General features: G+C 35.7%; 1 protein-coding gene across 2 annotated transcripts in view; it reads left to right on the top strand.

Moving 5' to 3' along the window:
* Nucleotides 1-13,544, top strand: part of TAFA5 (TAFA chemokine like family member 5) — a 777,120-nt gene extending 763,576 nt beyond the window's left edge. For both annotated transcript variants that reach the window (XM_063927121.1, XM_063927122.1), the window contains one exon: nucleotides 8,095-13,544. Coding sequence is in view for 1 of the 2 variants with exons in the window: in XM_063927122.1 (XP_063783192.1) it covers nucleotides 8,095-8,103 (9 nt within the window). In the remaining variant the exon portion in view is untranslated. The remainder of the gene's footprint in view (nucleotides 1-8,094) is intronic.
* Nucleotides 13,545-14,891: the final 1,347 nt, after the last annotated feature.

Below are 14,891 nucleotides of genomic sequence, written 5' to 3' on the forward strand. Positions count from 1 at the left end.
TAAAAGGCATTAATGGACTGTCATCTAATTATTAAAATAAGCAAAAAGAAAATATGGAAAATCATGAATGAATAGAAAAGGCATAAAACAATAGTATTAAAAGACTATGAAGCTGTAGTAATGAAATATATATTTACTTAACAGGGTTGAATGTAATCAAGACTGTTTTCATGAGTTAATTATTATTAACTAGTTACCAGCCAGTCAAAATGATGAAACAGCATAACAGTAATGTCAGCACTAGCGGTTGAATTGCTCCATCAGAAACCATCTAGTGGCACTGGTGCACAAAACACTTGAATTCCCTCTATAAGGGTGAGGAGCAGCATTAGCTTTTATTATATAGGATGGTTGCTGTACAGTATTGGTTGGCTATACTACCTCACAGCAATAAGATCTTCTGTTTGATTCCCATCAATGCCCTATCTGTGTGGAATTTGTATGTTTTTTGGTGCATGTGAGGGTTACCTCTGGGTACTCTGGTTTTCTCCTCCCAATCCAAAAACATACTTGTACTGTAGATTAATTGGCTTCTTATAAAATAATTCTCCTAGTGTGTGTATGTTTCCATGTGATAGGGAATATAGATGGTAAGCTCTGTTGGGACAGGGACTAATGTGAATGAAAAACTACAACTAATGCTGATATACTGTGACAGCCATCATAAAAAACACACTTTGTGCCAAAAGCACACAAATGAAACAATCCAAACTCACAAAATCTAACCAACCAATACAGTATATGATGAAGTTAAATCTGAAAAAGAACATTTAAAGTCAACAGGGCAATCATGCACAACAAAATGAAGAAATTATCAAAATTCATCAAAAAATCTAAACAAGAAAGGCATACTGAGGTAAACAATGTTATTGGTATCAATCAACTTCAATGTCTTGGATGTCTGATGATTAATCAGAAAAAAATGAAAAATAATAAGTCTCAAACTCCTGGCTTTGCATGCCAAAGTAGAAATGTGTTTAGGTTTCTGAAGTTTATAAACTGAGGTACTGTATCTAATCCGAAGAACAGAAAAAGGGTAACTGCAAGGTGCACTGGTCAAATTTATAATATAAAACATAACTTTTATTAATGACTAATAAATAAAAGAAAATCCCCACACGCCCTACCTTGCGATTGCCAATTTTTTGTTCTTTGGAATGTGTAACTATGGTATAAAAATGTCATAAAATAACACTAAAGAGAGTTTCAGGATATCCTCTGCAGTTGATCCTTTTCTATATTACAAACTCAGGTCTTTAGCAATAAATTATTTGGAAGTGTCTCATTATAGTAATTTGGTGAGCAGGTTGATTAAGAGAAAACGTTTGAGCTTTTGACCCTATTGCAGTCTATAAAGAATATATTCCTGAATCTGCCTTAGAGGTTAATTGCCTGAAAACTTCAACTGCATCCCTCTATTGAATACTAGATGTTGCATCTGGCATTGACTTGGTATGTTTGTTTTTTCATGTTGCTGTTCTTGTCCCCCCATAAATATTCTCTTCTCTCTATTCCCTCTCCTTACTCTCTCATTACCAACAAGATATTGCTGTCAAACTTTCTCCCCTGTAGGCTCTGGCTGTCACATTTTCTCCCTTACTAACTCTTGCTATAAAGAAATCCCATACCACCTGCTTTCCCTGTCAGAGTCCTTATTGTGGGGACATCAGGGAAGAAAGTATGTTAATCTGTACCCATTCACTCACATGGTGCACACCACCATGATGACATGTTTTTTTCATCACTCAATCAATATCTAGCAAGAAGTATTTGACAATTACATTATACCCATTATGATGGCAGACATTTATGTCTTAATGTGTCTACTTCCTGGGGGAACATGAATTCAGTTGATCTATAAAATTAGTTACAAGTAATAATAGTAATAAGTTTTGCAAGAAGGATGCCTGATACCATTGCATTGCTTCTTCCTTTCCAGAAATTCTGTCTTTGTGAGAGGTACTGTGTATGTTGTATCTATCCAAAAATGTAACTAGCAAAATATACTGTACTCATTGTGTTAAGTTCCTACATTTGAAGTCTACTGTGATTAAAAACTGCAGTGATATTCACAAGTAAGTAATATAGAACATTTCATAGCTACTGCCACGGAAACTGGTACTGTACTTGCTGTTCCCGAGTAGTATCAGGAGCATCTTGGTTGACAGCACTATGATGCAGGAATAGTGGTGGGAAAATATAGCTCTTACTCATAGATTAGATAGACTTATGTTATACAGGTAGAGCACTGGAAGTAATGTCCTATTGCATGCAGGAACCCAGAAACTAGACTGAGTGACAGGATTGACTAAGACAGGATAATGCTTCTGGACTAGACTGGTACTAGTGGACAGGTCTAGGCTGAAACCGAATAGTGCTTCAAAACCTGGTACTGACAGAATACAGAACCGGGCTGCCAGGTGTCCAGTATTGGTGACTCAAGGTTACACTGACGATAACCTGTGGTCATAAGATGCACCTAATGATGGGTGCTTACTGAGGGTTCACTGAACAGTTGTCAGCTTGACTGAGTGTGCCAGACAAAATAATAAACTGGTGAATGAATAACGGGTCCTGCTGGTGAGAAGCTGAAAATACACTAGATTAGTCTGCAAGAACAGGATGCAGGCAGCAAGGCACCTGAAGCCTATGGACATGGCAGACAACTACATTACTCAGGCCACCTCTTCCTGTTCTGGTGGCCACCTTTATACACCCTGCTGGGCTACCATTAGTGAGGCAGGGCAGGTGACACTTTGTGGCATTGAGAGTAGTCAACCCCGGTCAGCTGGCCTGCAGAAAAATGGTGGTGCCCATAGAACGTAGCCAGCGGTAGCTGAACACATAGGATGCCAGCAGAGAGGGCACAACAGGAGCCACAGGAGGAATCCGACTAAGCAACTGAGCACCCAGAGATGACCCGCTGTCAGACTGACCAGTGAGCAGGTAAGAACATGGCTTGCCACCTCCGGGACCTGAAAGATTCAGCCTTTGTGTTGAATGACAGCTATTGGTAAGATTCAAATTGAAAAAGTAGGCAGGGGTTTAACTAGACATTTAATAAAAATAATAATAATAATAATAATAATAATAATAGCAATTATAATAATTTTTATATAGTGCTCTTTCCCTAATAGGACTAAAGGCATTTAACAGAGATTATGAACATAGGGCCCGATTCATATTTGTATGGAATTACAGAGCTGCAAGGAAGTGGCTGTGCAATTCCATCTTATTAAATTTTGAATGGAGTAGGAGGCATCTGTAGGAGAATCCTCTTTGCATTAGCACGGATCCTCTGATCATATTTATGATGTTTTTAGGTACAGGCCAGCCAGCATAATCTGAATCTTACTCAGGCTGGCCTTAGGATCCAGACACCGGGGGTACAAGAAGTCAGCACCCTACAATACAGACCCTGGACCTGTCATTCTTTCAAAACAGGGGCAACACACCCGCATTTTGAAGAAGAGTGTAGGGTGCCATCCTCATTTCAAATTCCAAATTCTGCAGCATGTCAATCATGCTGTGGCTGACAGGGTACTGTGTTCCACAAACATCACATTTGTATGCAACCATTAGGTTTGTGTCCAAATATGAATCAGACAGAATCTACTGACATAAAAATAAGATATAGTTTTTCATTAAATACAGAGACCATGGAGATAATACAAATTGTGTGGCATCATTTGTAAGGATTACTCAGCCTACCCACAAAGGATACAGGCAAGGCAGCCTTTTCAGGCACACTCTTTAGGATTACATTTGGCAGAATAGACAATGCTTGGAACTGATGACACACAATGGTTTAGATACAGAGACTAGGTGAGATACTTGCAAGTTCACTCAAACCATGTATTATCCTTTCTAGGCAGATCACCAGACGAGGCAGCCATGTTGTGCACACTACTTTGGATAAAATGTGCAAATAAGTACTACATGGAGAAAAGACATACAAGGATAAAATAAATGGATACCTCCTGCATACTGTAAATAATGCAAAGGTTTGTTCATCATGGCCTTGAAAGTACTAGGATAGGCAGTCATCTAGGGCACACTATATAGGCTGCAATGGGCAGGATAAGCAATTCATAGAAGTGAGACATGTAGTAGGGATATTACAAATAAAGAAGATAACGGTTAAGGGGGAGTCCATGATGTGGCAGTAAGGAGAGACTGTAGGTGGCAGTATCAGCATAAGGTAGATTTGAGCAAATGACAGCAGAATGCTTAACAGTGTTAGGTCACCTAAATTTGCTGGTGACTACACATTGCATGCTCACTCTTCCTCCAACCCTGCTGCTACTATATATTAGTGAGGTGACCTGACATATGCATGTGCCAGGTCACCAATGACTGCTCGCTCAGCACCCTACCAGAGCCACTCAAAACACCCTACCACCGCTGCCACCACGACCTGTGAGGTGACCTGGTGCATTTGCAGAAAGAACCTGCTGTCTGAATCACTGGTAACACAGATAACCTCAGGAGAAGACAGGATTGCTGAGCCATGGATTTCAGATCGCTTCGCCCGAAAAGCTAAGTACTGCATGAATTGCTACTTAACAAAGCTATATATCACATTGAACTGATGTGATATATAGTGAAAAGTAACAATTCGTATTTCAATTTCTTCATGAATAAACCCCATAATCCATTTACTGACCATTGCTCTATCTAATCACCTTAGTTACACACGATACAATTGTTTGTCTGTACTAATGTGTATCATTTTAACAGAAATAAGAGATTTATTTATGATTTAAGCTAGATAGTCCCTTTGTACAGTTTAAATTTTAAACTATTCAATGAGAATATCTATCTTATCAATATTGTAGTATAGCATAATAATAATAACAACACACCCTTAATAGTAATAACGTTAACCAGCGCTATATACAGTATGCATATGATTTTTTTGTTTTCATTTGACCATCTCTGTGAAGACTTGTTCTGCAGTTCAGTTGCTCTATATTTTTCTGAAAATAACAAAAACAGATTTTCTTACACTTGTGTATCAAACCGGTTTTAAATACACTTCTTTCACACAGTTTCTAAACCGTACTTAATCTTTTGAAGTGGTCCCATGTGATCTTGAAAGCTTGTGAACAATATCTATGTACACTGTTTCTCCAGTTCCAATAAATGTAATCTCTCTCAATGTCACTGTCTGTCTGGTATTTCACTGGCATTTTCTTGTAGTCATGAAACCTGTCAGTCACAGTTCTCCCTATTTATTCTGTATCTTACTTACAGTGTGAGCTCCTTTCTTAATACATTCTGCTTCATGTGGCTTATATAAATTAAATTAACTCAATATCAGCAATTTTTTTCCAAGATTCTTATTATATGATATTTAATTTAACAGTTAAAAAAAGTTTAAAAATAGGTTGATATACTCTAACAGTTTATTCTTAGCAGTGATTATTAAATTATTACCTTCTCTCCACACCTCTTTGCACCAGTGGTGGCAATCCATGAAAATCACACTTTAAAGATTGTCTAAGGCAGAGCCCCGGCTAGTTGGAGGAGCGACCTTCTAAAGATTTCTAGTATGATTTCTAGTGGTGTTACTGCATGCATTATATCGATATTGACACACTGTAATAAAAAATTATAACTTTCTATAAATTATGCTATCATAAAATATTTGGGATCCAATTGTCTGTGCTTTAAACCTTAGCAGTGTATTAATTATTTTAAAAATATACATTTTGAATTCATAGGGGTAAATTTACTAAGATGGGAGTTCTATTTAAGATGGGATGTTGCCCATAGTAACCAATCCGATTCTACTTCTCATGTATCTAGCACCTTCTAGAAGATAATACCTGGAATCTGATTGGTGGCAACATCCCATCTTAAATAGAACTCCCATTTTAGTAAATTTACCCCATAGTGTCTTATATGTACTTATATTAAAGTGTTGCTATATATATACAGGTTGAGTATCCCTTATCCAAAATGCTTAGGACCAGAGGTATTTTGGATATCGGATTTTTCCGTATTTTGGAATAATTAGATACCATAATGAGATATCATGGTGATGGGACCTAAATCTAAGCACAGAATGCATTTATGTTACATGTACACCTTATACACACAGCCTGAAAGTAATTTTAGCCAATATTTTTTATAACTTTGTGCATTAAACAAAGTGTGTCTACATTCACACAATTCATTTATGTTTCATATAAACCTTATATACACAGCCTGAAGGTCATTTAATACAATATTATTAATAACTTTGTGTATTAAACAAAGTTTGTGTACATTGAGCCATCAAAAAACAAAGGTTTCACTATCTCACTCTCACTCAAAAAAGTCCGTATTTCGGAATATTCCGTATTTCGGAATATTTGGATATGGGATACTCAACCTGTATGTATGTATGTATGTATCTATATATATATATATATATATATATAGAGAGAGAGAGAGATTTTATTGATATACAGTATATATAGAATAGGTGCTATAATTCAACTATTTGTTGTGAACAATTGAATACATTTAAATAGCAATTTATTTGAACAGATATGAACCAACATTTTAAAATGAAATATAACATATGTTTTTCTCCTAATCATTACTTTTAGTGGAACGCAGTACCATATTGTACAATAGAATCAATATATAGCTCTTGGAATTTATGTCTACACAAAGTAATTGGCCTACATACAGATGTGTCACGTTAAACAGTCTCGTTAAACAGCCATTCTAGTCATGCCTAGTCGTGAATGTTTTCACTAATGCTGTGTGTCTTTTTGTGATTTTTTTTCTCTAAAAATGTGTCTCATTTGCATCGCTAAAATAAAAAATGCCTATATTCTATGTGCGGCTGTGGATGTATCTGCATACTAAATGCTACATTACAGTGTTTTCCAGGAAAACACTGTAATGTAGCATTTCATTTGCAGATAGAGCTACACTTGCACACAGAATATAGGCATGCCACATATAATTTTCATCAGCAGCATCTGCTTGTGTGTCTTATTTGCATAATGGTGCAAATAAGATGCATATTCTGCAAAAATGACGGCCGTCGTTAGCAGAGCTGCCCGTGAGTTGATGGCTCACTCATGCCAGGCATCACAACTAGGAAGCTACCTTTATAATTTTGGAGTCTATATCTAGCTATTAGGGGTGTATTACCAGTACCATGCAGGTTATTCTGGGGTCTCTTAGTTATGGATGACAATGCAATGAATTATTATCTACTCCATTGCATGGTGAAAGGTACATGTGCTCTAATGTTGTTTTCAGGGTAAGAGCAGTCTTACGGTTAGGATTATATTACGGTTTTATGGTTTTACAGTCTAACGCTTAGGATAGTGCTGTCAGGAAGCCCAGCTGATGTGTTTGGCCGTCTGTAACCTGCAGCTTTATCAAAGGTGTATTTAGAACATACTTTATTGCTTTATATGGATTATGAGAATTTTAAACTGCAGTGTTTTGTTTCTACTTATCCTGCATATTTGCAAGAACATTTAACTTTATTATTTGATGTTTAAAGTTTGCGTATTTCAAATTATTTGTGTAAATAGGTGAATTATACCTAAAACCATGGATTTGTTCTAAAAGTGCACCATGTTATTAGGAAAACTTGCTTGTGTCTTTTTCATTCATTATCCTATCCTGTGGAGGAATGTTTTTTTGTACTGAATGTCCCTCTTTGGACGTGGTAAACATACTGTCTGTGACACATTGCTCAATAAGTTTTATTTTACAAGTATTAATATTTTTTTTTAAATCACCCATATGTGTTTCAGATAATGTACTAAGCATTGGAGCACAAGCATATCTTTGCATACTTGAACAATTTAAAGAACAACTCAATAAAATCAGTAGAGCATCATTAGTGTCATTCAATTGTTTCTTCTTAATTATTTTTGACAATATAATGGGATTGCCTTATCTGCATGTCATTTTCTGAATATATTTTCTACCCCTGGAATAAGCATTGTTTAGTTCATTATAGTGCCTTTAGAGATCTGAGCATACTTACTATAGGAAAGGTTACATTTAACAGAGAACATTAGAGACTTGAAAGTAAAATATTGACTTACAGTGTGTGTGTTTATTGATCTACAGGTCTCCTGACAAATGCAGCAACAGTACCCTGCAGAAGAAGAAGAAGTTCAGGCTTGTGAGAGCTATGTACTTTAGACAATTTCACTGCTGTGGATCATCATCTCATATGTCATCAACTCTGTCTGTTTCCCAATATCTCATAAATGACAGCCTAATTTTTCTACATTATGAGCTAAACTTTGTCCTTCCATATAAAGGATCGCAGAAGAGAAGAGTATTGAATGTTCATATGAGATATGTTTGGGCATTAGCAATACAGTTCATGGCTAACATTTCACCTATGGTATGTGTACATCTCTGCTAGACTTGATGTTACCATCTTGTTTGAAACTGAATATTCTACCACTTTGAAGAGTATTCGCCCTCCCCCAATCAGCCTTAGAAAGAAGACTGTTTTGTCTACGAGAGGACTAAGGTACTAAAGAGAGTGACTTCTTGTGCCCTGGACTGTCTGAATTGCTTTTATTTTCTTATATGTTGGATATACACACAATAGACCAAAGAGTAAAGCCTATGTTAAAATGGACACAGACCTAATATCGTCACGCATATTGGGGTTAATTGTAAAGGTTTAACATGAATGCTTACTTATGATTTAACAAAGGACATGTTTTCAGCATTCCTAACGCTGGAGTTTTACTATCCAGTGGACATCTATAAGGACAACTGCAGCAAAATGGATGCAGAAAAAAGCTCTTCAAAAGAACATCTAAGAAATGTAATGGAGCATGGAGAATACAATAACAGCCTATGTTTTAAAACACATTTCACAAAACAGAAACTGTCTCAATGATATCTTTACTCCTCTGTACGTAGAATGACATTCCCATACTTAACTCATTTTCAGTTTTAACGAGTAAAATATGCCTCTTCTACAATTCCATTTTGATAGTTGAAATTGGATAAACAGTATTTGCAAAAGAGCATGTTTGGTCCCCCGTGGGCTCATTCGGTACACCATTTAGCACCAGAAAGAAAATTAAAGAAAAAAAGTGACACTTGTTTGAAAGAGATCATTAAATGTATTTTGAAAAGCCTAAAGTTATATATTTAACAGTTTTTATATGTTGTATATTTGTAGAAAATCCTATTTAACAATTAACGTGGTAACTCTGCAATGAAAAATGTCAGAGTTCTGTTGTGTTTATTACTTCAGTTGTCTCTGAAGTCACCAGTGTAGTTTGCTTTCTTCCATTGGGACGTTTTGGATGTAAAGCATGAGCAGAGAGGACTCTGTAGAAAAAGCAAAGAATAATGTTTATATAATATAAATGCATTCAACCATTGCATTCTTGGAAGGCATTTTTTTTGCTTTTGTGTACTGGTAAAATAGTTGAAAACATCTCTACATTGATTTTTCCTATTACTTTGAACCCTTTTTATTAATGCACATATTCTACAGTTTATAGGGATATTTATGGAAGGTACACATGGTTCTCTAACTAAAGATACTTTAGTATGCTATATGCATTAATGGAAAATATATTATTGTAGGCTTTTTATCACTATCACACTGTTCTACAAATAGAGATTCCGTCCTACATTGATAAATTATGTATAAAATTTAGAATATAAAAATGAGGACTATTTGTACCTGAAAATATATCTCATATACTCTGTACAATATTTACCTCATCTATAGGAATCTATTTTTATTCTTCAGTTTCATGAAGCAAGCAATTAAAATTGGATTGTGTGGAACTTAGGGCACAAGCTATGAAATATAATTATTGTGGTTTTTTTTTAGAAATACTAGTGTGTTACAAATTAGTGTACTGTCTTCCTGGCAGAATTTATTTTCAAACATACATTACTTTACAATGGTTTGAGAGAAAAAAACTACCACATTTAACCCTTTCATTTTCATTTATCTAAATTCTCTTTAAATCTAGCCTACTAATTTAGAGGTGACATTAAACCACAGGCTAAAAACACGTATCTCAACTGAGGTCGAGGATGATCAGAGAGGGAAAAGGGACAATATGCACACAGATTTGAATACTTAATAGCTTTGGATGGATTGCAGGTTTCAAATTATTTTATTGTAGGGCTGCTGTTACAATTGTTTAAGTTATCATGAGATTAAATATATTTTGACATAATCCCTTTTTGTTCCCTTTCGTTTGACTAATATGAATTATTTGAGTTCTGTCCAAGTTTTTTGTCCAACACCATTTTAAATTATTAGGTAATAATCATGTAATAAATGGTGTTACATATTTGGATTTTAATTCACATGAGTCTTAAACATATTTTTATCTCATTGCATTAACTCCTTCACCTCATAGAGTAAATTGTAAGAATTTGTTTCAGTGATATATTATCTAAAAAGTTCATACTTTTTTTTAATTAACTATATATCCCCAATTGATAATTAGATGATTAGGGAAATTATTATTATTATTATTATTATTATTATCTCTCCTGCTGATCTATGAGTGAAAATAAGCAAGTATTAAAGCTGTTATAACAATAGACAGCTAATTTGAGGAGGTTCAAAAAATAGTTGAAATTGAGAGAAATGTGAGAGTCTAGACAGCCATGAATAGACAGTCAACCAACGCAACTATTATTGGGTAATGCAATTCCAGGATATGTTACATCACCTCAACTTCACTTGGACTTCAGCTTGTCTTCACCTCATCTTCACCCTAACTTCACCTGTTGTTTTACCATGCAGTCATATAGTTTCCTGTGCAACCATATGGGAGTGCAAGGTGAAGTCTTGGTAAAGTCAAGGTGATGTTGAAGCAAAGTCAGGGAGAAAATGGGGTGAAATCGAGGTTGAAGTTGATGTGAAATCAAGGTGATGTAACATCACCTACTGTAAATTTAAATTGCCCCCCTTAGTGTTTTACTTATTTATAATAATCATGATTCACTCTGTGATAGAGCTTAATATTGTATGGAAGATAAGTTTAACTATTTACTTGTCCATTTATTTGAATCCATTACTACCATCCCAATCAGCAGCAGCTGAAGCCCCTGGGCTGCAGCACTGACCATATAGTGCAGGGTGGAACCACTTAGCGCATATGTACTGTATGTAATTTATGTGCTTTCTGGTTGCCCCGGGGATCTGATGCACTGAGTGTATCTGAAGGCCAGCAGCATCTGGGAATCAATGTAAGGCTTCACTTCTAAGCCCACTCCCAGACTCCCATTGGCTAGTATCACAGAAGACGGGATATGGGCTTAGGAGTGTGTTAAACCTTATGTTGATTCCCGTGAGCCACACAGCAACAGATACACTCAGTGCAGCCAATCCCTGGGGGAACCAGCAAGCACATATATTACATACATGATAATGTGTGTAATATATGTGCTAAGCGGTTCCCCCCTGCACTTTATGGTCAGCACTGCAGCCAAGGAGATGTACATGCTGCTGATCCCAATAGTTCTAGGCCTTTGCACAATAGGAAATAGATCAAAGTAATGAATGCTGGGCACAAAACTCAGCACCCTCTCACATCAGTTTGAAAATGCTTCCAGTGGATGAATCAAGATGATTTGGCCCATGTGCACAATCTGTAAAGCACAACACTCAGTGTAAAGTAAGTGCTGTGTTACAAGTGCCAAAGTGCGAATTATGGACTTGGGTTATACTGAATCTCAACAATGCGATTGTAATATTACCATCAATTTTCTCCAGTGTAGCAGCAATAAAATCTCACTTTTAATATTAGTCCAGTGGTAGGTGGCGTACCAATTAGATCTATTTTATACATGCTAAAGCATAAAAGACTATTGGAAGGTCTAATTTTATACCATAGGTAAAAATGAATGAAATATTAAAAAAAAAGAAAAATGTAATTAAATGCACACAGAATTAATGTTGCCTCATGACAAAAAAAATCTTCTAATTCTGTCTATGCAGCACTGGCCCTGCCATCCTTATCTTCAACAGTAAATGAACAACAGTTGCAGATTTTATTATTTAGAAAACTATTTTTTAATTAATCCAAGTTTCTTTTATAATTGGCCCTTCAGCATTCACATAGCTTGAAAAAGTGGATTCAAATTTGGGGAAAATTTGGGGAGTTTAATAGGGGTCATTCCAATTAGGTGTAAGTTGGCAAAAAGTGAGTTTGTATCATGAAACCCTCATACTGTACATCGCGGCAATGTGTACACCACAGAAATACATTAGTCAATTACAAATTAAAATTTGCAGTAGTCGTTACGAGTTTGTGTGACTTTTGTACAAAATACAACCTAGGAGCAGTGCATGAAAAAGTGGGGAAACCATTCTGGACTGAAAAAAATGGTAACTGATATAACAGGACCATATAGAAGGCTGTTAGTGGCCATAAGAAAAGTACTGGGCATTCTTAAAAGGTATCAATGGCTGATTGTGCACTTTCTATTTATGGTTGAAAAATTATAGCAAGCGTTTTTCAGCAAATTAAAGTCTTTACAGCATTTTAGGATACAAAATAGTCTGCATAGTAAGTCATTTTTCAGTTTACTTATACAAGTTTATAATCAGCTGGAATAAACATGTTTACCTCTCATCTGAAAGTTCAAAAACCCCTCTCCCATCAATACAATACCTGTCCCACATCATTTAATCTATTGTTGGACTTTGTAGAGAAATTCACCTGAAAACTAACTTGTCTTTATGAGCTAAATGATGCTACTTAAACACTCCAAGTGCAGGATCATTCATTAGGAGGGCTGTACTAGAGTTTCTATATTGTGTCCTGACATTTTTACCTTATTATAAAGATTTTCCCTACTGTACCTTTTCACCTGCTCAAAGCGGTGCGTGACAAAAAAAAATGAGAATTTCATCTATAAAGCAATGCGAGCTTGGAAGTAGATTGGAAATGTAAGTTGCAGTGTGAGTTCACCATAAGAATTGCTTGCGGGACCAAACTCGCACCTAATTGGATTGATCACATAATGTGAAAAGTTGGAAAAATCATGAAAGCAATGGTCACCTGTACTAGAGAGAAAAGCATCAACCACTATTAGTCAACAACAAATTATACACAGTACATAGACCCAACAAAAACATTTTTATTTCCTAAATGTGAATTTATTTTGGTTGTTAGTGTAGGAAATATCCAAGTTACTGTATGAAGGGTTAATTATAAAGGTTGAGGAAAATTAAAATGTTTCTAATATATTCTTTTATCAACTGTGGTATGTGAATTTATAAAACATAAGAGTACTGTAGATGGCCTATTTAAAACAGAGTTATTGAAGGGCCTTCTTGCTACTTACACTGTGCAATTCTTTCAAATGCATTTTAATGGATGGTGATGTGTCTTTTCTGGTAGACTTTAAACTCAGGGATGAAGGGGTTAATGTTCACAAAATGGAGTCGAGTAGTTAGATTTTATGCACTCAACAGCTAAAAGTGTTCCATTTTTATTGCTTTAAAGTATTTGCTGTTGTATTGGTATAGCTAAATTATACAAATAAAGACAAGTCTTTTTTATGGAGCCTTTTGTTCGCTAAAAACACAATGATAACAGTGACATTTATGTATGGAGAGGCTTATGCATCAAGATGTTCTTCAGCTGCCTTTTGATATACTGTTAACTTTAGGTTTCTTCATGTAATAAATATCCTGATTCTGAAAGTGTTAGAATTATCCTAAACTATAAACTGAGATGTCAGTATAAAATATTTAATACATTTATACTGATATATATATATATATATATATATATATGTAGCGAAGAAACAGCTGCACTCCACAGTCTAATGATGTTAAAAGAGGATTATTTATTCAGTCCTGAATAAATAATCCTCTTTCAACTGCATTAGACTGTGGAGTACCGCTGTTTCTTTGCTACCTACATCAGACCACATCCATGGTTTACAGAGGGGGCCGCAACAAGTACCTCACAGTACCTACAAGTCAGTGCCGGGCATCTTTGTTCTCTCTCTCTCTCTGTGTCTCTCTCTCTCTCTCTCTCTCTCTCTCTCTCTCTATATATATATATATATATATATATACAGCATTTGGAGGGAGGCTGCACTCTGGAGACCATACACAGGTAAATCTCACCACAATGTGTTTATTCTGTCAACGTAACGTTTCGGGGCTCCTGCTCCTTCCTCAGGATAAATGTCCGGAGGAAGGGGCAGGAGTCTGGAAATCTCTCAATCAGCATAAACAAGTCATTATACAGTATATTGTGGGATAGTCATATATTTTCACTGGTATGAAGCATTGTTCTTCATCATTATGTATTTTTACTTATTTAGTATATACTGTACAGTATGCTATATGTTTTATTATTTTCCAAGAAATATGTGTGCACGCTTATGTAAATTTCTACAGATGTTGACATCTGCACTTGAAAGCAGGTACTAAAGGTCAATTATAAAACAGCAAAAGGGCAGACAAACTACATAGGGGTCATTTTGTGATGTTCAGAACCTACTGTATTGTTTTTACTGAATGCACCAATTCAAAAAGGGGTGATATAATGTTGCATGTAATTGGAGGAGCTGGGAGAGGTAGTCCTTGCAGAGTGTGTGGTGAGATGATGAATAAGCTTAGTTAATCACCACATTGTGGTTGTTATCTGTTTAGTAGGGAGACAAAGAGTGTTTTTATTTGCATAAAAGGAGTTTATTTTCACGAGCTTTAGAATATGTATTTAATGCATTTATGCAACCTGGAAGTTGAATTAATGAAGTATTCAAGTGGCTATAGTGTGGTGTTGGCAGTGACGTTTAATCTGTCTCCACCATTTCTAGCCAATCCATACTGTATATCCATAAAACATTGTACAGTACACAGAGCTTTTATTGGGACAGTTTCAAAAAAATACAGA

This window comes from Pseudophryne corroboree, chromosome 6, assembly GCF_028390025.1.
Source record: "Pseudophryne corroboree isolate aPseCor3 chromosome 6, aPseCor3.hap2, whole genome shotgun sequence".
Classification (NCBI taxonomy): domain Eukaryota; kingdom Metazoa; phylum Chordata; class Amphibia; order Anura; family Myobatrachidae; genus Pseudophryne; species Pseudophryne corroboree.